Genomic DNA, 27,484 nt, shown 5'->3' with positions numbered 1-27,484 from the left:
ACAAAGAGTTGGTTCTTTGAAAACATAAACAAAATTGATAGACCCTTAGACAAACTAACAAAAAGAGAGGAAACCCAAATAAATAAAATTAGAGGAGAAATCACCACAAACATGACAGAAATCCAATGGATCATTAGGAAATATTTTGAAAATTTATACTCAAATAAATTGGAAAACCTAGAAGAAATGGATACATTTCTACACAAATACAATCTGCCAAAACTGAGTCAAGAGGACGTAGAAAACCTAAACAGACAAATAATTACTAATGAGATAGAGGTGGCAATAAAAAGCCTCCTAACAAAGAAAAACCTAGAACCAGATGGATTCTCAGCTGAATTCTACCAAACCTTTAAAGAAAAACTAATGCCAACACTCTTTGAATTATTTCATAAAATAGGGATGGAACACTACCAAATTCATTCCATGAAGCCAGTATCACACTCATACCCAAACCAGATAAGGATACAAGGAAAGAAACTACAGGCCAGTATCCCTGATGAACTAGGATACAAAAATACCTAATAAGATATTAGCAAATCATGTTCAACATCATATTAAGAAGATTATACACCATGAACAAGTTGGTTTTATTTCAGAGATCCAAGGATTGTTTAATTTATGCAAATCAATAAACATAATTCAACACATAAATAGAATTAAAGACAAAAATCAGGTAATCATCTCAATAGATGCAGACAGCCTTTGACAAAATTCAGCACCTATTCATGACTACAAAAACAATAAACACTAAAAAATCTAGGAGTTGGAGGAACCTATCTCAACATCATAAAGACTACTTATGAAAAAACTACCGCAAACCTCATAGTAAATGGAGAAAAACTGAAAGAATAACCTTTAAGAATAACCTGGGAGAAGACGAGGATGTCCACTCTCATCACTTCTATTTGACATATCAGTAGAAATTCTAGCCAGAGTAACTGGCATGGATAGAAATAAAAGGGATAAAAATAGGAAAGGAAGAACTCAAATTATCAGTTTGTAGATGATATGAGCCTATACCTAAAAAAGACTGCTAGAGCTAATAAACAAATTTTGCAATATAGCAGGTTATAAAATACAACATAGCAGATTATAAAAAACAATATAGCAGATTACAGAAAGTAACATACACCTGAGCATGGTAGTGCATGCCTGTAATCCCACCGGCTCGGAGACTGAGGCAGGAGAATCACAAGTTCAAAGTCAGCCTTATCAACTTAGCAAGGCCCTAAGCAACTTGGCGAGCCCCTGTCTCAAACCAAAAATTAAAAAGGGCTGAGAATGTGGCTGGGGCTGTAGCTCAGTGATAGAGCGCTTGCCTCACACATATGAGGCACTGGGTTCAATCCTCAGCAACACATAAAAATAAATACATAAAGTTTTTTTTTTAAAGGGCTGAGAATGTGGCTCAGGGGTTAAACACCGCTGGGTTCAATCCCTGGTACCAATCAATCAATTGCTTTCCTATATATCAACAATGAATATGATGAGAATGAAATCAGGGAAACAATCCACTCACAGTAGCCTACAAAAAAGTAAAATACATAGGAATAAATCTGAAGAGGAGAAAGACCTCTACAGTGAAAACTACAGAACACCGAAGAAAGACATTGAAGAAGACACAAGAAGATGGAGCCCCCCCTCCTCCAATGTTGATGGATAGGTAGAATTAACATTGTTTAAATGGCCATATAACCAAAAGCCATATACAGATTCAATGCAATCCCCATTGAAATTCCAATGATATTCTTCACAGAACCAGAAAAAACAGTCCTGAAATTTATTTGGAAGGGTAAAAGAACGGCCAAAGCAATTCTAAGCCAAAAAAGCAATGCTGTAGGCATGACAATACCTGACTTCAAATTATACTAAAGAGCCATTAAAACAAAAACTGCATGATATTGGCATGGTACAGATTAGAAGACACTGAGTCAAACCCACACATCTGCAGTCATCTAATCCTTGACAAAGGTGCCAAAAATATACACTGAAGAAGAGATAGTCTTTTTTTTTTTTTTTTGGGTGGGGGGAGACTAGTGATTGAACCTAGGGTTACTTAACCATTGAGCCACATCCCCAACCCTTTTGATATTTTATTTTGAGATAAGATCTGGCTAAATTGCTTGGGGCCTTGCTAAGTAACTGAGGTTAGCTTTGAACTTGCAATCCACCTGCCTCAGCCTCCTGAACCACTGGGATTACAAGCATGCACTACCATGCCTGGCCAGACATTCTTTCCAACAAATGGTGGTGGGAAAACTGGTTATCCATAGGTGGTAGAAGAATGAAGCTAGACCCCTATTTCACCCTGCACAAAAATCAACTCAAAATGGATCAAAGACCTAGGAATTAGACCAGAAACTATACAACTCCTAGAAGAAAATGTAGGGTCAACAATCCAGGTTTTAGGCACAGGCAATGAATGACTTTCTCAATAGAGTCCCTAAAGCTTGGGGAAAAAATTCCAAGAGTTAATAAATAAGAATCACATCAAATTAAAGAGCTTCTGCACAGCAAAAGAAACAATTAGGAATGTGAAGACAGAACCTACAGAATGGGACAAAATCTTTGGTACCTACTCTTCTGATAGAGGTTTAAAATCAAGACTATATAAAGAACTCAAAAACTTTACACCAAAAAATCTAATAACTCATTAATAAATAGGCAAATGAAATAGACACTTCTCAAAAGAAAAAAATACAACTGGCAAACAAATACAGGAAAAAAAAATGTTTGACATCTTTAGCAATTAGGGAAATGCAAATCAAAATTCATCTCACACCAATCAGAATTGCAGTAATCAAGTATACAATAATAAGGCCTGGTGCAGTGGCACATACCTGTAATCCCAGTGCCTCAGGAGGCTGAGGCATGAGGAGTGCGAGTTCAAAGCCAGCCTCAGCAAAAGTAAGAAGCTTAAGCAACTCAGTGAGACCCTGTCTCCAAATAAAATACAAAATATGGCTAGGTGGCCGAGGGCCCCTGAGTTCAATCCTCAGTATCTGTCCCCCAAGAATACAAATAATAAATGCTGGAGAATATATGGATAAAATGGAACAATTTTACACTGTTGGTGGGATTGTAAATTAGTACAACCACTATGAAAATCAGTATGAGGTTCGTGAAAAGGGTAGGAATGGAACCACCATATGGCCCAGATATACCACTTCTCAGTATTTATCCTGAAAAATTAAAGTCATCATACATAGTGATACATGCATACCCATGTTTACAGCTTTATAATTCATAATAGCCAAACTATGGGACCAGGTTAGGTTTATACTAGGTGTTCATCAACAGATGAATATAGAGAAAATGTGGTACACATACACAATGGAGTTTTATTCAGCCATGAAAAAGGAAATGAAATTCTGTCATTTGCAGGAAAATGGAAGGAACTAGACACCATTATGTTAAGCAAAATAAGCCAAACTCAGAAATTGAAGGATCATATATTTTTTACTCATATAAGGAAGCTAGAGAGGAAAAGGAAAAGAACGATGAGGGTGGATATCAATGTTCATAGTAGCTCAATTCACAACATCCAAGGTATGGAACCAACCTAGGTACCCTTCATCAGATGAATGGATGGAAATTATGAATGAAATTATGGTATTTGTTAGTAAATGGATGGGACTAGAGAATATCATGCTAAGTGAAATAAGCCAGTCCCAAAAAAACAAAGGCCAAATGTTCTCTCTGATATATGGATGCTAACCCATAACAAGGGAGAGCAGGGAGGGGAAGTATAGAAGTTCATTGGATTAGACAAAGGGGAATGAAGGGAAGGGATGGGAATAGGAAAGACAGTGGAATGAATCAGATATATAACTTTCGTATGTTCATATACAAATATAAGACCAGTATAACTCCACATCATGTACACCACAAGAATGGGACCAAAATTGGAATGGGTTGTACCCCATGTATGTATAATATGTCAAAATACACCCTACTGTCATGTATACCTAAAAATAACAAATAAAAATAAAAAATAATGATGGAGCAGTTCTCACAAAAATCAAAAAGGAAATAAGTAGAAGAAAGGGACCAAGGGGTGGGAAGTGCAGAGGGAAAAGGAACACATTGGAAAGTGATACTGACAAAATTATATTGTTATTGCATTCTGTGTGCATGTATGAATATGTAATGACAAATCCCATCATATGTACAACTATAAAGCATCAATTTAAAAAAAAAAAAGTATTGGTGCCAGACACAGTGGCACAACACATGTAATCCCAGCAGCTCTGGAGACTGAGGCAGGAGAATCGCAAATTCAAAGCCAGCCTCAGCAAAAGTGAGGTGTTAAGCAACTCAGTGAGACCCTGTCTCTAAATAAAATACAAAATAGGGCTGGGGATGTGGCTTAGTGGTCAAGTGCCCCTGAGTTCAATCTCCAGTACCAAAAAAAATAAAATAAAATAAAAAACACGTGTTGGTTAGAAAACATGGTCACATTAAACCTGTGAAACTTGAAACCAAAGTTGTATTTTAAGTAGCCAATGAGTCAACTCATTACCCAGCACTTGTATTAAGGATAAGCATGATTTTGTGGTTATTAAAAACAATAAGGAACACTCTTTTTTGGGACCCTTCCCTCTGTGGAAGCTCCATTTCCATTCTGTTGCTTTAATAAATCCTGTTACTTTCCTCTCACCTTTTGTGCCTATGGATCTCATTCTTCAAATTCCTGAAACAAAGAACCTACACATCCTTGGCATTCATATTTGGGGGCTCCTCAAGGATCGGTGTGAGGGCCTCACCTGGAAAGGGCCACATAAAAGGATCCTAGCCACTCCAATAGCAGTTACAGTAGTCAGGATTGACTCATGGATCCACCATTCTCTGTTTAGCCCTGAAACTCAACAGAAGAACCTAAAAGTCCTCACCTCTAGAGAGAATCCCCAGAAACCCACCAGGATTCCTGTGAGCACTGAAGGATTACAAACTTCCTTTCCAAAAATCCTCAGGACATGGTACATTTAAAAGAGATGAATCATAACATCCTTTGGGACCTGTGACACGATATTGATAATTGGGGTAATCGTGTTTTTGGAAAAAGGACTGACAGATGTTGCTCCTGATTCTTGAAGCAAATGTGTGGCTGTATCTGGGGTTTTAAACAGTCGTTGCAATCCTGTTCATGCACAGACACTGGTATCCCTATGTCCTCTGAAATGGGGAATCTCAAATTTTGGTAGATTCCCACATTGCTTTCCATAGCTCCCTTTCCCATCTTAACTCAAGCCCTGGAGATCCTGTAATTCCAACAGTCAATAACCTAGCTACCCTTTCAAATTTTTCACAATGTTGAGACTGTTTAGAGGAAGAACAAGAATGTACAGGATATATTCTTCTTTTAACTTTCCCAGTAACTACTGAAAAATGAACCAAAACCACAATGGACATTCAGGAGGTCAAGTGATGCTGTATAATTCCACTACCAGCAGTAACCTAAATGGAGGCCTTCATCCAGGAGAGGATCAGGTTCATCTAAAACCCACTCCAACCCAGTCAACAGCTGGAACACCCTTGCTGATGGGAAGATCTAAGAAGGGCACAGTACCTCTACTTGGAGCTCTAAACTATACCTATTGTAATTACGTTCTAAATTTCAAAGCTAAAATGGGCACCATGGAACGAGAAGGAGGACTGTGGTGTGTATTTCCAGAACGCGACTCTTACAAGGGGTAGAAGTACTTGCAATTCCACTGGCTATTACACAAAGGTAACAGTGTTCAGCAACCTCATGAGAGCATGTGGAAATTGGAGTTGGACAGGAACTCTCCTGAATCTTACCAGTGGCACTTTCCAAAAATAATTATCTAATCCCTATGCTTTTTAAGAATCTGTTGTGCCAGAGCCCCTTCCACACCCTAATTCAAGCTTCTCAGAATACTCACCTTACTGTGTAGCTGAACATTTCCACTGGACCAAACCCCTTGACTGGGACAACTGAAGACCATGGAATGCCAGTATCTCTCCATGAGATATCTTTTGGTCAGCATCTTACAAAAATGTCTGAGTCCAACATCATACCACTGAAATAGACCTAACACCCACAGGTCTATTATTCCTATGTGGAACCTAAGTCATTCCCAGGAAACACAGAAGTCCACGTACCACAGTGGTACATAGCTGTCCTCAATCTTAAGTATACTTCCTGGACCAAATGGCAACTTCAAAGGCAATCCTTAACTTGGGATCATTCCTAAACAAGTAATCAATTCTCAATCACAGAGATTGATAAAGAGCCCGCTCACTCTCTGACCTGAACTAGTCAAGCTAGTATGGATAGCACATTACTCACAATCCCATATTAAAAAGACCCATTTCAAAAATATCATAGCCAGGGCAACTACTGGTTTGTGGGAATACTTCTTTTTGAGGCTACTACACTAATCTAACCTTAATGGTTTTAGAGTCTTGAAAAGCCACTGTGGGGGCCATCAAAGCCTAACAAGAAAGCCTCAGCTCCTTGGTAGAAATGGTCCTACAAAACCAAAGGGTCTTACACATTCATAGCTAAACAGGGCAGAACATGTGTGCTTCTTAAGGGGGCATGTTTCTAGATAATAACTCCCATTCAGTTAAAGAAAACTTAAAAGTTATTAAATAGATCATTGAAAAGCTCAAGGAAAGTACTAGCACTGGTTCATGGTTCTCCAATTTGCTCACAGGATGGAGACACAACATACTCATATGGAGCCTTCCATTTTTATTACCCTAACTCTTTTCTTATAATTTGAGCCTTTTATTTGAGTGTGCTAACAAGATTTATTTACTCTCAATTAGACTCCATGAAGCTCAGATAGTCATGGAAATGCAAGCTGCCATAGAAGTGCCACCTGACTTACAGGAGCCCATCAGACAGATCCTCTGGGGAGTTTTTCTGCTGTCAATGCCCCTTATCAGCCTGAAGTAGCCACAGCAGTCATCCCTAGGCAGTTAGGGTTACTTCTTCAGAGGAGGGGAAATAAGAATAGGAGAGGGAAAGAGAGAGAAAATGGGTTAGGGTTAAGGGCCCCTCCCCAGGTACTTCCACATTTCTATCACTGACCGCAAATGAAGTAAACAGTGTGTGACCAGTAACTCCATTGGGGCCTGAGGACATGCACTGGAAACCTAAGCCAGTCCCTGAGGTACCCTGATTGCACAGGGAGCATATGAACAACAAGTGACTTAAAATGACGGTCCAGGGGACTCATTTCCTGGAGCTGTGCGCCAGTAATTGTAAAAATCAACTAATTTACTCTTTAAAGTGTCTTAAAAACCCCTGGACAACAGCCACCTAGTTGCTTGGGACACCTCTGCTACTACAGAATCTCTGCTTCATCTCTGTTGCTTAAATAAATCTCTAACTTTGCTTCTCCCTGCTTTGCTCCCTCCCCTACACCCAAAAAAAAAAAAAAAAAAAAAGTGGGAATAAAAAATGGCATAGTCACTATGGAAAACTCTACTCCTAGCTATATACGCAAGGACTCAAACTGATGCTTTTGTGTACCAAAGTTCACAGCATCATTATTCATAATATCCAAAGATGGAAACATTCTATATGTTCATCAACAGGTGATGGCAAAACAAAATGTACTGTATCAATAAAAAGACCATTACTTAGCCTTCAACAGGATGGAAATTCTGACACATGCTATATTTGGATGAATTGTGAAAGCATGCAAAGTGAACTAAGCCAGACACAAAAGGACTAACAACAGTTCATAGAGACAGAAAGTTGAGTAATAGAGATCACCAAATAATGGGTAATGGGGAGACAGGAAGTGAAACTTAAAAGATGTGAAATTTAACTCTGGGGTGATTTTTAAAAAGTTCTAAAGATGGGTGGTGGTATGCTAAATAAGATTCATTTATTTGTAATGTTGTCTATACAACATTACAAATAAAATTAACACCAATGAACTGTACACTCAAAAACAATGAAACTGCAGCTAGGAGCAGCAGCACACCTATGATCCCAGATACTCAGACGGCTAAAGTAGAAGGATCACAAATTCAAGGCCACCCTGAGCAACTTAGAGAAACCTCGTTTCAAAATGAAAAATAAAAAGGACTGGGACTACAGCTAAAAGGCAGAATGCTCCTGGGTCCAATCCCCAGTACCAAAAAATAATTGTGATGATGATTAAAATTTAAGAGACCTAGTGTACACCATGATGATCACAATTAATATGCTATATTCTTGAAAATTCTTCTAAGCATGGATGTTAACTGTTCTCACCACAAAATAACTATGTAATAGATAAAAAGTAATGATACATTAATTAGCTAGGTTGAACCATTCTACAGTGTATTTATACTTCAAAACACACAATTTTATCTGTCAATTTAAGAATGCAAACCTTAAAAAATGGAGAGGTGACAAAGTTTAGGCTGTATATGTTTTCCTAAAATAATATATATATATATATATATATATATATATATATATATATATATATATATATATATATATATATATATAAAATAAAAAACAAGTAGGGGCTGGAGTTGTGGCTCAGTGGTAAGAGCACTTACATAGCATGTGAGAGGCCTGGATTCAATTCTCAGCACCACATATAAATAAATGAATCAAATAAAGGTCCATCAACATCAAAAATTAAAAAATAAAAAAAAAACAAGTAAAAGTAAAATATTTAAAAATGAACCAAAATGAATCTTAATTTCAACTGAATGATACTGTAATCATTCATGAAAGAGATGTCCTAAACTTTCAAACATGTCCAAAAGCAAAAGTTATAAATTCCATGGGAATAATATGCAGGTAAAATACATTTGACAGCTATCCATGCAGGATGGAGATGGGAAGGGACAGAGAATTGATTAGACAACTACAGAATTTCTATTATTGGACCTGAAGTAGTTCAGTATTAATTCTAAATAAAACATGAAAAGCTAAGGATGTGCACTATGACCTCTGGGGAATTAAAAAAAAAAAAAGTAAAAATCAAGGGGAAAAAAGAATCCAATAGATAAATTTAAAGAGAATTTCAAAAATTATTAAAAACAATTCAAAGAATATGGAGGAAAATGGGAAAGATGAAATCTATAATAAAATGGCACACATAAATTTAGCTATATCAATTGTTTATCAAATATTAATAAATGATTAATTAAATTGAATGTAATAATGCCTACACAACTATAAATATGCTAAAATCACTGAACTCCATACTTCAAAGGATGAGTGTTATGGTCTGTGAATTAAATCTTGATAAAGCTCTTACTTGAAAAATAAGCAAACAAACCAAAAAAAAAAAAAAAAAAAGTAATAGACTAAAATACTACTACAATTAAAGAGCAGAGATTATCAAAATGATTTTCCAAAGCATGCCCCAACTACACAGAGGAGAGACACATCTTAGGTAAATAGTAAGAACAAAACAGGGTCTTAAAAATTAAACACAAAGCAACTTGTCCAAGATCACATAGCTACTAAGTGGCAGAATAAGCAATGTAACTGTTTCTGACTCCAGAATGTGCTGCTACATGCAAGGGGGCAGCAGAGAGAGAAGCAGAAAAGCTGGAGTACACAACTTGAAGGTGACCACCAGAGGAAAGAAAACCTCAGCCTTACCAAATCAGATTTTCAACCTTCCTATTGAAACTTTCCCTCACACTTCAAAGTCCTAAAAGCATTTTGTCTCATCTCATCCTTAAAATATTTCCAAAATAAAGAAAGATTTGTTTTCCCCTTTCAGGAATTCACTTCAAGAGCATGTAGTCTTCAACACCATCTTTAAAATCTTCAACAAATATTCTAAAAGCTGTACTTAATCCAACATTGAGGAAAAGAAGCATGTTTTAAACATTTCATAAGGTATTCTGTCATAATAAGTGTTTTTATAAAGTTTCATTCATTAGTTCTTAAAAATTCTTTTGAAAAAAAAAATATATATATAACTCCATAAGAAAGATAGTAAGACAACAATATATCACATATTTCAAAAGACCTAGAAGAGAAGATTTTGAATGTTCTCACCACAATGAAATGATAAATTTTTGAGGCAATAGTTTGCAAGTAATAGCCCTGACTTGATCATTACAGGTTACACACATATATAGAAAGATCATGCTGTACCCCATAAATGTGTAAAATTATGCATAATTTTCAATAAATTTAGTTTAAAATTGCATCTAAAAAAAGAAAGAAATACATTAGGGAATTATTATCAAAAGGAAAACAATCAGAGAGTTTTCTCCTCCCAATCCAGAAACTTGATTAGTTTTACCTAAAAATACTAAGGGCATAAATCAGTAGTTCCATGCTGTTACTTCACTTATGAAGTCAGCAAATCCAAGTGCAGAGTTACTTTCACTTGCATGCATGATTGTGGGGGGAGGGGAGTACCAACATACAATTAGATCTCAACAATGACACATCAATGGGAGGAGGCAGAAGAGAGAAGCTTCCACCAATGTAAGTAGGTGCCAGCTAGAGCCATCAATTTAATTAATTAATAAATTAACGAACTACCACTAACAGTCCAGTCTGGTTCCCATTCATTTTAGAGGCAGTTTGGGACATGCATTCAGCCTGGAATCTACAGTCTCATTAACTAGCTATGTGACATTGGGCAAAGCATTTCTTTTACTTGAGATGGTTTTCTTCCATCAAAAGAAGAAAAGTAATAATAACACATCAATATTGTCATGAAGATTAAATAAGAATGGTGCAAATTGGTGTTCCAGGCATTTTAAAGATCCTGAGGGCCTCTTTTATTGTACAAACAAAGTTCTGGGCCAGTTATTTTTTTTTTTTTTTTAAAGAGAGAGTGAGAGAGGGAGAGAGAGAGAGAGAGAGAGAGAGAGAGAGAGAGAGAGAGAGAGAGAGAGAGAGAATTTTTAATATTTATTTTTTAGTTCTCAGCGGACACAACATCTTTGTTGGTATGTGGTGCTGAGGATCGAACCCAGGCCGCACAAATGCCAGGCGAACGCGCTACCGCTTGAGCCACATCCCCAGCCCTGGGCCAGTTATTTTCTTATAAACAAAATCCTATTTCAGCAAATAAGAGTATCTTATATAATAAATCCTTTACTCTAGGGATTTAAACTGGTAACTGGGGTCAGAAGTTCATAGGTGGAAAGGAACTTGGTCAATGTATTCATGTGATTTAAATTCGTTAAATTTTATATTCTCAAAAAATAAAATTTCAATATACTAAAATCAAAAGTCTATCCAGGGCTGGGGTTTGGCTCAGTGGTTGAGCACTTGCCTACCACGTGTGAAGCACGGGGTTCGATCCTCAGTACTATATAAAAATAAATAAAGGTATAAAATAATATTTTTTAAAAGTCTATGTCCAAAATTTTTTAAAAATCTAATAATGTTAAGAAAAATTATGTAGTTAAAACTAGATGTCTACAAAATATAGTAACAGTTCTCAACCTTTCATAAGCTGTAACATGTTTAATAATAAGGGTCACACACAATGCATACTCCCATGAGCTACCCAGAGTATAGCCTAGATAGATTAAAGTTACAAACAACTCTGAGTTTCCAAGGTCTAATTTTTCTTAAAAATGGGGGGGGGGGAGTCCAAATATGAATGTAATATGCATTACTTTAAATTCACCCTAAACTATTTTAAGACCAAAGAAATTGTTAAATTATTGGCAAACTTGCTAACTTCGAAGATACAAAGGCCTTACAGCACACTACAGATTACTTACTGCCTTACACCTGAGTACCAAAGACTCAGCAAAAGGCCATTCTTCAAGTTTCCCTCTACACGAGTCATTTTCTTTTTTCTTTTCTTTCTTTTTGTACTGGAGGTTGAACCCAGGGGTGCTTTAACCACTGAACAACATCCCCAGTTTCCCTACCCATTTTTATATTTTATTTAGCGACAGGGTCTCACTGAGTTGCTTCTGGCGTTGTCCCCGCTAAGATGCTGAGGCTGGCTCTGAACTCAGGATCCTCCTACCTCAGCTTCCAAGGTGCTGGTGGTGCTAGGAGTGCACCACCACACCCGGCTACACCAATCATTTTCTACAATTCCATCTTGTGCTAACTACTTTATTATCCAAAGAGGCACAGGGAGGGGAGGGGTGTCTACTGGCTTTCACTAAGTTCTTTAGTGATTTGTTCTTAACACTTGGGCTATTTCACTGCTTTCATTCTTTCCAACTGAGCCAGGTAGGTATAGTTTGTTTGTTGTATTTTTATTTTTTTATTTTTCTTTTCTTGAACTCTGTACTTAAGACTACAGTGATGTCATGATTCTGTTGCTAACCAGCATCGTGTGATTGTTAACCAGTTGCTGTACCTGAATCTGTTTTCTTTTTGTTAGAGTGAATAGTGTCCAACTTCAATGTTTGAGTGAATTAAATGAGATCATTCATGTCTAAACTACAGAGCCATCCTTCTGTATAAAGCAGTAGTGCTGTACCAAATCATTCATCTCAACAAGAAGAAACCTAAATTCCAAAACACACATGAAAACTATTAGATGAATTTCCCAAAAACACTAATTTTAACTGTTTCATTCCCCCTGAAAACTCTTTAGTAGCCCCCCCACCAACTGAAGTAATATTATTCCCGTCTGTAATGATGAAGGTGATTTGCCTGGCAATGCTAGCCTTCATGTTAGGTTCTTTATATTTGTTGCTTCTAATCTTTACAACAACCCTGCAGGGAAGCTGTCATTCTCTTCATTTTCCAGATGAAAAATTTTTGAGCTATTTCCAAATTTTGCTATTACAAAAGACCTCACAACAAACATTTTTTTCAATTATATCTTTGCAGATGAGATTCTTATGACTGGAATTGCTGAGTCAAATAATATATGTTTTATGTGAATACATGTTTATATGTTTTAGATTTTTATAGATACTAGCAAATGCCAGGGACGAGGAGAAGGGCTGAAATAATTTACACTTCCAAGAACAAAACCACTTTCTTTTACCCTTGCCTACACTAGATGTCAAAGCTCTTCAAAATTATTTTGGCTAATCCAATGAATTTTTTTTTAATGTATCTCATTATTTTTGTTACAGTTACAGTCCTACAGTCCTTACTTTGCTAAAAATTCTATAAGGAAAGAAGATGAAAAAATACAATCCACAGACCTCTACTGCATCCCATACTTACCATCTATGCCTTCAGTGATAAGCATCCTGAAGAGAACTGTCTGTATACACAGTCATGGACATGGATAAGACCCAAACATAATACACAATTATTAAATCTAACATATAAATGTCTTGTAAGACTAAATGCTATAACATACTGCTATGTGGGACTAAAATGACATGATATAATTAAAATATACATATATACACAAACAAACCAGAAAGAAAGAGAACTTGCAAGAGTACAAAATGTCTTTAAATCAACATCCCTTTTTTTCCAGAAGCTGGTAGTTTTACTTTTCAAAGCTTTTTTGTAATCTCTGAAAGAACTTAATCCTAACAATCCTTACATTCTCCTATTGCTGGTCCTTTACTGTTCAGAATTAAAAAGCCCAGAGGAGAAATACAGAATGGAAAACAGTTTGAAAATGTAATCTGTTTGCTCAACACATTAAAATTTCTGAAAACTGCTACTCTTCATGAGCTATTTATAGATTTTTAAAATAAATTAATTAAGCAATAACAAACAATAAGAAATGGTTTTGTTCAAATCATGTACAGGAGGGATGATTGTAATCCAATCCCATTTCATGCAAAATGAGCATAAAGAATAATCAGTCTTATAAAATTTAGTATATGTTTACATTTGGGGGAATTTAGTTTGTTACATATTTAAAGCAAACATATATAGCAAATTATTCAGAAAAAATAATTTTTACAGATAATTAAGTGGAAACATATCAGATGATAAGGCACAAATAGATTCTCTATAAGCAAAAAAAAATCATCACACTATTTGTATGACAATAAAGAAAACCAAAAACTAATGAAAAGTTTCCATATTTGATTAAATTTCAAGCATGACATGTATTTACAATAAAGGAACTCCACAATACCAAACTAAAAAAGAAAGACTTTTAATCTTCTGCAAATCTTCCTTACCAAAAGTTACCATCAATGTGGCAATCCATGTTATGGCACTCAAAATAATCAGATTTATAAGAATATACCCTGGTTAGAATAAAAACTACCACATTTGGCCACCAATCACAGAAATAACATTTATGTGCATGACAGAATCTTTAAGCAATTTTATTTCATTGTTATTTTTATGGAACTTACCACCTAGAATCAGACATTTTAAAAGGAAAATCTTAAATGGTATACTCTGATGGGAAAATATTTAACACTAAGGAAACTATGTCACAAACAAGAATCTGCCCTTCTGCACAGAGGAAAGAAGAGGGACTACAAGCCACATATTTTCATAGGGAATAAAAACAGACAGCAATACTGCCTTCTAGTTACAAAACAGTCTTTTTGATGATAGGAGAAAGTTCTCTTACAGGCTGAATGTCTTGTAATTTTTATTAATACTATTTAATCCTCCATAAACATTTATTGATCTTACTTTGTAGAAATCTTTAGGATAGATGACACGGGCGAGGGGTGGGGGAGACTAATGAAATCAAGGTTCTTTTTTCAATAAGAGATTAAATAACAGAAACAAGTTTAACATAATATGGAGAGCAGTACTCCAAATATGAACTTCCAAAATTTTTTAAAGTGCTCTAGAAGACATAGGAAAAATATTACATCTCTCCAGAAGGATGAAGAAAGCTCTCCCAGTAAAGGTAACAAAGGAGCTGAGCCTTTAAGGAATGAGAGTAGGAAATGTGGCAGGCATGCCACTGAGGATAGTGAAGAAAGCATGTGACAAGAAAGAGCCAGCCATATTTGGATTGGGACATAAAATCCAAAGATTTTATATTGTGTTGTAGCTCAGTGGTAGAGCACTTGCCTCCCATGCATAGGGCACTGGGTTGGATCCTCAGTACCACATAAATAAATGAAATAAAGGTATTGTGTCCATCTGTAAATAAAAATTTTCAAAAAAAATTTTTTTTAAAAGGACTTTTTTTCCTTCCAGTACTAGAGGTTAATCCCAGGGGTGCTCTACCACTGAGCTATATCCCTCACCTCTGTGTGTGTGTGTGTATGTGTGTGTGTGTGTGTGTGTGTGTGTGTGTGTGAGAGAGAGAGAGAGAGAGAGAGAGAGAGAGAGAGAGAGAGACTCACTAAGTTGCCCAGCTGGTTTCAAACTCAAAAAGCCCTTGCTTTAGCCTCCCAAGCAGCTGAGATTTCATGCATGTGCCACCATGACAGGCTAGAAATAATTTTTCTTGTCTTCATTTATAGAGAATTTGATCTCTTCTCTTCCCTGGATTGAAATCACTTGCTGACTTATTTTCTGCAACATGAGTTCTGGAATCCAAACTCATATCTGAATTATTTTCATATCCTTATCAAATATCCTAGACATAAATGCCAAATAAACACTTTTTAATGATTGCCTAAATATATGACTGAATATGGTCGTTTCACTTAACCTCTCTATTAGGAGTTGCTAATTTATTTATTTATTTATTTATTTATTTATTTATTTATTTATTTATTTATTTATTTTTGGGGTGCCAGGGGATGAACTCAGGGGCACTGGACCACTGAGCTACATCTCCAGCCCTATTTTGTATTTTATTTAGAAACAGAGTCTCACTGAGTTGCTTAGTGCCTCGCTTTTGCTGAGGCTGGCTTTGAACTCATGATCCACTTGCCTCAGCCTCCCAAGCCGAGAGGCTAAACTTCATAAGGATCTATAAGATAGGCTCGTCAAGCCAATCTCTGTCACAATTACTCAACTCTGCTGTTATTGGGCAAAAAGCAGCCACAGACAATGCACATAGTTGTGTTTTAATAAATTTTATTTACAAAGGGCTTAGTTGTGTTTTAATAAATTTTATTTACAAAGGGCAGCTGTATTTGTCCCATGAATTATAGTTTGCTAACACTTCATCTAAACAAATTTAATGTATTATATTATCCATGAACATTTAAACATAAGCATTATACTCAAATCATTTTTATAACACTCAAAATTCCAAAGAAGAGAAAAAGAAAAAGAGATTTACACAAGAAAAACTGGAATATGCTAGATCAAATCTGGTAAATGTAGACCTTTAAATACTTCCATCAAACTTTTCCTCTCCAGGTATATATTTAGACCTTAGTTTTTAATCTGTAAAACTAGTTAAAATAGATAATTCTAAGGTAGGACTCTATGATATTAAGGACTTTTCCAAGGTAAATTTACAGATTTTTACATGGAAATTTCATCTAGAAAATGATTTTAAATAATTTTGAATCTATAGAACAAAATGCAAATTTCCAAAGGGGGAAAAAAAGTCTTACCATATTAGCATGAAGACAATGTAACATATGGCATAATTTCTCTAATCACCAAAAAATTAACAAACATTAATCAAAATCATATGTTGTGCCTAAAACCTACTGATAAATACTCCTGGAAAGCAATTTTAATAGCAAATTCAGGTTAATTAATCTAATTAGGATGGTGATATTAGGAGAACATTCAGCTCGTTTAAAAAAAAAAAATCCTAAACTAGGAAACAATAAGATTTGATTTTACATGCTATGATTTGCAATAAAAGGGGAAAAATTAGAATCTTACTTCTAATTTAATATTCCATATTTATGGTGTAATATTTAAATCACTAATGTATCACTAAATTGCCTGACATATTTACATTTAAAATCTGAAATTTAAAGACCATGCAATATACAATAAATTAGATATAATATTATTTTATAGCTTTTCTACTTTTATAATTACTCTTCAAATCAAGACTTGAGGTATGGAATAAAAACTCTTCATTTTTCACAGTTTTTAAAGATTTGAGGTCTGGGGATATAGTTCAGTTGGTGGAGTGCTTGCCTTGCATGCACAAGGCCCTGGTTTTGATCCCCCACACCAAAAAAAAAAAAAGAAGAAGAAGAAGAAGAAGAAGAAGAAGAAGAATTGATAGGATCAATTAGAATTCTATAATTTATCACTACCCACATTTACAAAAGCCATGCCACGATATTGCTTTCTGAAATCTAGGTTAACAATTTCTGGTTCATTACAAACTTACCAAACACTTGGCAAATTCTTTGTTTTCTGAAAGGAATCCATAACCTGGATGTACCTTAGAAATGAAAATAAAAAGCTCTTTCAATTTTAGCATATTGCAAAACCTGTATGAGCAGCAGGTGTGGTGTATAGATGTGTTTGTTCTTCAACAGTCCTTGACTGAAGTTACTCCTCACACACTGATCAGCTGTAACACACACTTCTGGGAACAGAATCAAATCCCTGCTTTGTCCCAACCATAATCAGGGCCATATACCCACAATCTTCCTGCCCTTTGTCTACATGACACAAACTCCCCCTATTTTTTGGTCATGTTTAGAGAATTTCACCATGGCTGATACCTCAAAGAATTACATTAGAGGAAACTTCAGCAAGATGGATGAAAAACTCTGAATTCCCCTTCTTTCCAGTAGCAGGAACTGCCATCTTCCAAAACCCAGCTACTAAGCCAACTGACACATTTTATTCCTGATGGCATAAGATACACAGCCACTAGCCAATGAGCCTTTTCCCTCAAATTAAACTAAAATCAAGGCTTTGCTTTAACTTTGTACTCTGAATTTTTTTTCCTTCTGTCTTCCTCACCCCAGATTCAGACATTCACATCTACACTATGCTACCCTCCCCCATATGCCACGATCTAAATCCTACTCTAATCAAGCCAGTTTTTATTCTATCACATGGGCCAAACATAAATTTAGCCACTGCAGTACCAGGCAGTGTTGAACAAATTTCTAGTAAAACAATTCTGCTGAAAGGAAAGTCACATTTCTGAAGAAGCCAATATCATAACCTAGAAGTAACTGAACTGAGTTTTATTAACATGACACAGAAGAATTTAGATTATGGAGTTTAAATTTGCTTCATTTCCAAATTTAGGAAAAAAGTTTTCCACCAATTTCATTTTATATAAACATTCAACTAAAGGCTATCTTCTGACAAGCTATAGTTAAAAACATTGAAAGAGTTTTACTTTCATTAACTGTGCTGATAAACTGTGAAAATCTATAATATGGGTTCATGAATTCAGTTTTTTATTTAAACATGTATCTTACTAAAACATTTCTTTCAAAGAACTGTGAGCACTAATTGAAGCACTCCAGGCTAACTGCCAGTGTTGGCGGCTTCCACCCAATTTTAGAGATAGCTCTGCATAGTTTTTAACATCTTATGTAATTAGTTCTCTGATATTAAAAACAAAACAAAATAACCCACTATTTCTCATGTCAGAAACCATCCACTTCATTGTGGATCCTACTCCATTCAAGGCAAATTGAGGTGCAGAAAATTATAGATTTATTAGTAAGTTATGGGCATTTTATTGACATTAACAAACCAAAATAACTACTAAATATACTTTTTATATTTCTGGAAATTTAACTACGTGTACATAATTCTTAAATGACTAAAATGAAACTCAAACAAGGTCTTTTGGATTCTGTTTATAACAGTTTTTTTCTTTTTTTGGTTTTGGTGGTTTTTTTAATGCTCTTATTACACTGAAAGGGTTAATACTCAAAACTAATTGGGATTTCTTTTTCCTAGCAAATTTGGAAATGAACTGAAACTGCTCCCTGGTGTGAAAGCTGAATCCAGCAGCCACCTGCAGGATCAGCGACCAACACTGCCAGATGCTACAAAGCCTTTGATTTCCAGTAGCGAATTCGGCCACATTTAACTCATGTGACATGAACTAACTGCAACAGCATTTTCAATCATTCTTTCTTATTTTTTTTTAATACAAACTCTAGCTTTCTGCTCACTACATATGAAACAGCTGCAGTAGATGGGCTCATTCAGACTCACAGCTTGGGCCCTGGTTTTCTTAATGGCTTCCATGATGGCATCCATGTTGAGGTAGCTTTTACTGGTGGGAGCTGGGCCAACACAGACGGCCTCATCCGCCATTTTCACGTGAACCTGAAGAGACAAATCCCTGCATTAACAGATGCTCCCAGCAAAAAGAATCACAGTCATCCACAAATATACACAAAACCACAAATCTGATTATTTCACCTATCAGTTACAGACTTGGATTTCTTTTTGAATGTGCACTAAAAAAACAACAAAGCACCAAAAAGGCTCAGAAACTGCATTGCCCACAATTTCATTTATTAAAAGCCTAATAATCCATTGTCTAACCAAATAATTTCCATAATACCCCCTACCTATTTAAGTAAAATCACAGCAAACAACCGAAGCTTCCTATTCAGTTCATCTATACATAAATCTGTTATCAAAAACTACCTTGTTGCATGTAGCCAGGGAACCCGATATTTTAATAACAAGCACTCATGCCCACTTCTAAGCAAGCTCCCCAGGAAGTTGGAATAATTAGAGGGACTGAATGGAGGGATGCAGTGAGTGTCCCTGCACAGCATCAGGTCAGTACCAGGCACAAATTAAAGCCTAAGACTAAAGAGTTCAATATCACAACACATGAACCAGAAAATCTTGAGAACCATTTAAATACTCTCACATTCGATCCTTGTCCGTTTTACATTCATCCCTAAAAAACCGATATGTATATTAAGTTCTATATCTATTCAGAATCTAGGAATGTATTCTCTATTTTTAAAATTATTCATGCTACAATATTTTAAATATTCATTTAGGTAGGCATTCAATATTGAAAACAGTAAACTGTTTATAGTTTCAAAAGGAAACTATTCTTTTTAAATAGTAAAGGGATTAAACTGGCTTTTCTTAATGGTTTTCCAGTTAAGCAACTCAAAATCAGATGATAGTTATTTCACAAGGCAGATAAATAAAGCTGGAGCACAAACATGTACATTGAAACATTTTATGACCCACTCCCCATGCCCCACACTCCATTCCAATGTGGCAAACGCTTTTGAGTGTTCTGTGTTATAGTCTTCAGTTCTGAAAGAATTTTTAAAAACGACTGTTTTAAATGAAATCTTTTAAAAAGTAGTCTTTTTAGAAAGCTCAGAATTCTTGTTATCAAATCATAAATGTTTTCTACTTAAGTAAAAAAAATGTATACTGAAAGGTAAAAGATACCTGCCCAAGGGATTTACAGATTATTATCTTAATATAAAATACACTCTGTAATTCCTTTAATAACATCAGTTACAAAGAAAGGCAGCCATTGTTTGCAAAGGGCTTTTAAATATTCAAAGAAACCTCCTGGTTCACCTCAGCCTGGTTTCTCCCCAACCTCAAGTGTCTCTTCGGCCCTCAGACTAAAATTCCCCACCCAGTTCAGGTCCAGTGACTATCAATTTTACGGGTATGGTGCTTTGTTGATTTCTATTCCTATAAGAAACTGAATTCTTAATGATCCTTTAAAAAGAACACATTAGGGGCCTGGGCTGTGGCTCAGTGGTAGAGCGCTTGCCTAGCATGAGTGAAGCACCTGGTTCAATCCCCAGCATCACATAAAAATAAAACAAAATAAAGGTATAAAACACACACACACACACACACACACACACACACTAGCCAGGTAAAGATAAAGTTATTATTTAAAGTTAAATTCACCCTCTTCTATATATTTTATTTCCCTTGGATACTACCTATTTATCCAACATGAACTTAAAGCTCCAGTTCCATCTGGGTCTTGCCCGATACTTCAGATTTGGATGAATCTCCTTTAATTTGAACCCTAACAGTACATAGCACAAATTTTGACATTTAATCATATTCTACTCAGCAACCTCATTTAAACTGATTTATAAACAATGTGTGTTATGATTTGCACACTCTCCCCCACCAGATAAAGTTCTAAAAGAGACTATCTTAAATTCTTTTTTAATCTCCTCTAGCATAGTGCTAAAAGCTTATCAACTCATGGATATATATGGATTGCACTTAACTTTCATCATTAAATGGTAAAAGCCATTGATTTGAGGTAAAAACCTAATTACAACTAAATGAAGTCTTTTCAATCTTAGCAACACATGCTGCAACGGACAATTGTATAGAAAAAAAGAATTTAAAAGACAGAAATATGTGTGTTTATACTTACAGAATTTATACAATGATCATGAATCAAAAAATGAAAAGGAATTGAGAATACTAATAGTAATTTGGCTTCAATTCCAATCTTAAACTTTTATAATGATGCTACATATATAATTTTTGGTTCTTTGGGTTTTTTTTCCTATATTATCACAAATTCCTTGTATGCACACCAAGAATTAGCTCAGAATCTAACACATTCACATTAATGCAAATAATAAACATTCAAATAAATTAATACATCAAAAGCAGGTCAAAATAGCACAAGGGCTTCATTAAAAGGGCTAAACACCAACTGTTTCTAAAGAAGAATTGATTCTTTTCTGTTTTTCAGAAACAAATCTTACTTCAAGGGGAAGGGTATATTCACATCTCAACAAAACTATGTTCTAATCCCAAGTTGGTTTGGAGCAGATATTCTGGGTAAAACCAACTTGAAAGAGAACACTAGAATCCTCTGCCCCTGTGGTTCTCAGGGAAAATGATGAGTTAACCTGGAAAGAACAGTTTAAAATTTTTTTAAAGGTCAGTTTTGATTTTTTTGAAATTGTTTTACCAAATGCAACTATTTTTTCTTTCTTTTTCTTTTTGTTTTTTGCCTAATAATGCAGAACAACCTGTAAGCAAACAGAACTAATACAACTGTGAAGAATAATTTAACATTGCCTGGGTCATTAGATGTATTTATGTTTCAAAAATTTCAACATCTGGAAACATACAGGTTCTTTTTATATATTTTAATAGTAAAAGAAAACTAAAACAAATATAACAGTTTAAACTGAGGCAAATTAATCAAATAGAATTTGCCAATGTTACAAAAAAGAAAACTCATTTTAAGTACTAATACTAAATCCAGCAGTGGTCAGTTTTCATGAACATTTTCATTTTCAGAAAACTGAGAGTTTCTCAAAGCATATTAGTTTCTCCTCCATTCATGTGCAGTTTTAAATTTTCAATGTTTTTTACTCTTTAGAGGAAAATTCCTTGTACCAGCCTATTGTTTTTCAAGCAATGAACTAGCAAGATAAAATGTGTTTTTCAACTTATAGAACTGAAAAGTCATTTTCCTACTGACTTTTCAAAAATAAATTTAAATGTGTAGATGTAAACAGGTTAAAATTATGCCTGGATTTTAAAACTTTGGGTTAATAGAAAAATTCCTATTAGTCACTAATACATACTGAAAAAGAGATTCCACTGAGTTCCTATTCTTATGATAAAAATTACATCTTAGGTGTTAAAAAATAGTAAGTCAGATGGTATATTTAGCATAAAGCTCAACTGTCTGAGGGAAAGCTTTTCACTGCCTTCTAAACTCATACAGATTGAGAAAGATAAGGAAGATATGTAGCACTGAAGATGTTCCTTCACACTGGGAGACGTTGAAGCCTATGACTCAACAAGATCTGCAGACAACAGGGGTCCACAGGGCACTATTTACCATGAACACAGTGTTTCCTTGGAACACCAGGAGGCTGGCTGTAATACAAACTAGAAGGGTTCCTACCTGAAAACTGCAGTGCCTCACAGGATCCAGCCAGAACTAGAAGCCACCGAATCCCCCAAACATTACTAACATAAGGAAATTACTCATACAGACTGAAAAATTAAAGAAAATTAACTGCATCAATCTAAATTTGAAGAATTGAAAAAAAAATATTTTTGAACAACCAGATAAAAACTTCTATTTCTGAGAGAGAGAGAGAGATCAAAACTCTTCTTCTTTTTTATAAGTATCTAAGGAGACCTTTACAAGTTTCAAGTTTATAGCATTATGGCACACTTTCCAGAAAGGCAGTTTCATCCCTAGTAAACAAAGAATGATTTTTTACTCTAGGGCCCTAAGTATTACACTCACTTCGATTTCATTTTGTGTAGCACTAAGACATATTTATTCATGATTGTTTTAGATAACAGAATTAAAAATTTAATCATTTTTTCTAACATATATTATCAAAGTGGTAAAATTGGAACTTAAAATTTATAGGAAAAAAGGAGAATAAACAGGCTTTTGCCAGTTGCAAAATTCTTGGAACATTTTTTATGATTCCATTTTTATATCACAAAAGAGAAATGATTCTGTATTAATCCTGGGACCAAGCAAAGTTGGTCTGTCCCCCACTACCACCACCACCACCACCACCACCATCCCGCCAAGCCTTTGTCTTGAAGGGATGCATTCTTGAGGATACAGTGCACAACAGAAGAATGAAAAACAGCAACACTAGAACTATATTCTCACACAGACTCCTTGAAGCATCAAGTGAGAGAGGAAGAGCAGAGGTAGAGGATCATGCAGACACCTAGTCCTGGGGGAAACCTTGGTAAAGGCATATGTCTGCAAAGCTGGATGGTGGGGTACAGCAGCAGGGGAAGAAACAGAGATGAGAATGAAAAGGGAAGTCTAGGTGGGGAGTGTTGATGTGGTTGGAGGTAAAGGCCGGGAGAGCCAAGTGATGACTGACACATGGTTTGGGATTGTTTGCTTTCTTTTTTATTAGCTTAGGGGGGAAATGAACAAGTAAAGATAAGCCACCACAGTATGACTGTGTGGGACTACTCAATTCCTGGAGGAAGAGAACTGAGTTGTTTGATGCTTGCTACAAAAGATACTGAGTCCGGGGTGGTAATTGGGCAGAATCTTCCTTGGGTCTTTCACATTTCTGCACATCTTGCAAGCAAAGCCCTTTGTTACAAACTGCATTTGCATAGAAATCTTGGAAGAGAGAGAGTGTGTGTCTCCCCCTGGGGCAAATGTTCACACTGTGAGAAGGACCTCTCTGAGTTCCTCCCTATAAAGCAACCCCCTGCACAGCAGGCATCCTCTGGACACTTTCGCATCATCCTGAAGGACCAAGGCAGCACTGCTCATACTCTAAGCACCATGATGGCTGTGAGGAATAAACTGTCCTTTAATTCAAGAGTCTTAAAACTTACACCAGGATCCATGAGTCTGACAGCAACTTATAACAGGTTGAATAAAACTCGCTCTTGACAACTCTTGACAGCTGTGGGTTCCTTAGCCATGACACAACCGTTGGTATTTGTAGCACTAAAGAGGCCCATGTCACTCTGTGGGGCTGGAAGCAGCAGACTGGTGTTTCCATACTGGTGCATCCATATGTACTGGGGGCTGTTGCAGTGTTGTTTTTGAGATGAGGGTCTCACCCTGTTATCCAGGCTGACCTCTATTATCACTAAGGCTCACATAATTCTTCTGCCTCAGACTGCCCACTAGCTGGGACTACAGGAACATACCACATATGTGGCACATATCATCTTCTCTAATGTGGAATACTTCTCTAACATATAACTATCCTAGTAATTTTGTTTGTGTTTGATTTATAGGCAGGAGAGCGGAGAAGGAAAAGAGAGAAACCTATGTTTTGGAACTCTAAAAGGAAAGGGAATTTGAAGGTGAATGGTAACTTCCATGGCAGGTAGACTTATTACATAGCCATTCCAACAGTCCTTATAGTTTGATTCCCTCTACTATTGAGATAATAAAGCAAAAAAGAACATTTTCCAGACTCCCTTGTAGATAAAGTACATCTATATGAGCTAAGTGCTCCACCATCTGGTAAATCTAAATGATTCTCAGGTAAAGAAGGGACAATAATATGATGTGGCACCCCTGCAGGTGGACTGCCTCCCGTAACAATCATGGATATAAAGCCCTCAGTTCATCTGGGCTACTCTGAAGAACTTCTGCGTCCACTCCAGAGCATCACATCGCCAAATGTGATCAGTAATAGAAGTGGAGTTTGTTCCAGAACAGATCTATTTTTCCTGACTAGGTTACCCGAGGTCTTTTAGCCCTGCTGGAAATTCTGTAAGCTACTTTACTTCCACTAGAACTGGGGGTGAGCAAACTTTCCCTGTAAAGGACTGTCTAGCAAATATTTTAGTATTATGATACTTAAGAGTATCAGCAGTGCTGCCCTGGTTCTCCATCAATAGTGATACAGCAACAAAAATGTTTATAGCAGCTCAACTCAAAATAGCTAAACTATGGAACCAACCTAGGTGTCCTTCAACAGATGAATGGATAAAGAAAATGTGCTTTATCTATACAATGGAACATTATTCAGCCTTAAAGAAGAATGAAATGATGGCATTTGTAGGTAAATGGATGGAGCTGGGAGAATATCATGCAAAGCAAAATAAACCAGTCCCAAAGAACCAAAGGCAGAATGTTTTCTTTGACTATGAGGATGCTAATTCACAAGGGGTGGGGGGCACTAGAGAAGAATAGAGTTACTTTGGATTAAGCAGAGGGGACTGAAGGGAAGGGAGGGGGTCCAGGAGTAGGAAGAAGAGTAAAATGAATTGGACATTATTACCCTATGTGCATACATGACTACACAACCTACTGTTTCTACATCATATACAACCAAAAGAATGAGAAGTTATATCCCATCTATGTGTGATGTGTCAAAGTACATTCTACTGTCATGTATAACTAATCAGGACAAATAAAAAGAAAAAGAAAGGGGTTGGGGTTGTGGTTCAGTGGTAGAGTGCTCACCAAGCATGCACGAGGCACTGGGTTCGATCCTCAGCACCACAGAAATGTAAAAATAAAGATATTGCGTCTTCATTTATTATATTTTATATTCATCTTTATTACATTTTAAATATAAATATTTTTTAAAAGAAAAAAAAACTACTCAACTTTGCCCTTGAAGAGCTTTAAAAAACAGTCATAGATAATATGTAACCACTAGTGGGCATGATATGTTTCAGTAAAGCTTTATATTTGGAGTGGGAGGAAGATCACTATACTCTAATTTAACTCCCCAAAAAAAAAAAAAAAAAATCAGCCAAGCACAGTGGCTCAAGCCTATAATCCCAGAGGCTCAGGAAGCTAAGAAAAGAGGATCAAGAGTTCAAAGCCAACCTCAGCAATGGTGAGGTCCTAAGCAATTCAGTGAGCCCTATCTCTAAATAAAATACAACAGATAGGACTGAGTATGTGGCTCAGTGGTTGAGTGTCCCTGAGTTCAATACCACGTACTCAAAAAAAGAAAAACAACATCATCAAAACATTTGGTTTAAGAAAGTCACACAAACATCTGCCCAGCCCAAAATTCCACACCAACTAAGTGAACTTCTATGCAGTTAGAACACCCTCTCCACTGCCCTTCAGAAGCAATGAAGCCATTAGCAAGAGAGGTTCAACTTATGGTTTTATAACTCATATTTTGACTATTGGTTACATTTTTATTCTACAGTGACTTGGTCATCAGAGTTGATTTTCCACTTTTTGCGTTTACACTTCTTGATTAGTCTAATCCATTTACATTTCTGCACTGTTTCAGCACCTCACTGAAACCCTCACAGAGCTTTTCCTGGGCACATTCCACAAATTGTTTTACTTCACAAAAGCAGGGACATCAAGCCTGCTGCTATGCCAGCAGGGTTCCCTGAGGCTCCTGGTAAGTGAAGTCAGGCTCTGAGGGCTCAGCATTGCTTTCTCCACTGACACCCTCAGTGATGACATGGCCTAGTGTATGCCCAACAACAGGGCCCACAGCCACACCAGCTGCAGCGGTTGTCATCTGGGGCCATCAGATCTGCTGCTAGGGTTCAACAGCAGGTGAGCCAACTGCAGATGGTGAGGCTGCTACTGCTGCTGGCCTGGGTGCAGGGGTGAGGAGTGGGGGGAATAGAGGTACTCTGTATTCGACCAAAGGGAGGGGAGGGGGTGTAGGGTTAGGAAGGATAGTAGAGTGAATCCGATATTATTACCCTATGTGCATATATGAGTACACAACCATTGTGATTCTACATCATGTACAACCAGAAGAATGAGAAGTTATACTCCATTCATGTATGATGTGTCCAAGTGCATTCTACTGCCATGTAGAACTAATTTGAACAAATAAAAGAAACAGCCATCTGAGAGGCCCAGCTGACTGAGGGCACTTTGTGGGAAGTGCAGCTTCAGCTTCTACACCACATCCCATGTGTGGGGCAGTTTGCTGTCTAGAAATGTGAAACTCTGCCTAAATCTATCTATGAAAACAGGCAATAGGCCAGATTTAGGCCACCTAAGAAAAACTGTAACATGGGGGTAGAAGGAAAAAAAAAAAAAAAGGAAAGAAACAAGAAAATGCTAACAGTGATAGTATGGGATCAACTCTAGCTTGTAATCATTAAGGTAATTTTCTACTTACCAGAGAGAACCTGCCATGCATGCATTCAAGATACTAATGATGACAACTTAATAAATGCACAGATATACCAGACTTCTGAATACAGATTTCTGATACAATGACAGAGTGAAATTCTAGGAATAATATTTTAAAAAAAAACTTTCATCAATTGATCAACAAATACATGAAAATATGTTCAACATCTCTAGCAATTAGAGGAATGCAAATTAAAACTACACTGACATTTCATCTC

The 27,484-nt window shown here is 36.2% G+C and overlaps 1 protein-coding gene across 5 annotated transcripts in view; it reads right to left on the bottom strand.

Moving 5' to 3' along the window:
- Pcca (propionyl-CoA carboxylase subunit alpha) overlaps nt 1–27,484 on the bottom strand; it is a 345,878-nt gene that overhangs the window by 279,466 nt on the left and 38,928 nt on the right. For all 5 annotated transcript variants that reach the window (XM_078016291.1, XM_078016287.1, XM_078016290.1 and 2 more), the window contains exons 5-6: nt 18,896–19,009; nt 17,091–17,144 (exon numbers count right to left, since the gene is read on the bottom strand). In XM_078016291.1, the coding sequence (XP_077872417.1) occupies nt 17,091–17,144; nt 18,896–19,009 (168 nt within the window). The remainder of the gene's footprint in view (nt 1–17,090; nt 17,145–18,895; nt 19,010–27,484) is intronic.

Source organism: Ictidomys tridecemlineatus, chromosome 6 (genome assembly GCF_052094955.1).
Source record: "Ictidomys tridecemlineatus isolate mIctTri1 chromosome 6, mIctTri1.hap1, whole genome shotgun sequence".
In the NCBI taxonomy this organism is placed as follows: domain Eukaryota; kingdom Metazoa; phylum Chordata; class Mammalia; order Rodentia; family Sciuridae; genus Ictidomys; species Ictidomys tridecemlineatus.
This window is presented reverse-complemented; position numbering and strand designations above follow the sequence as displayed.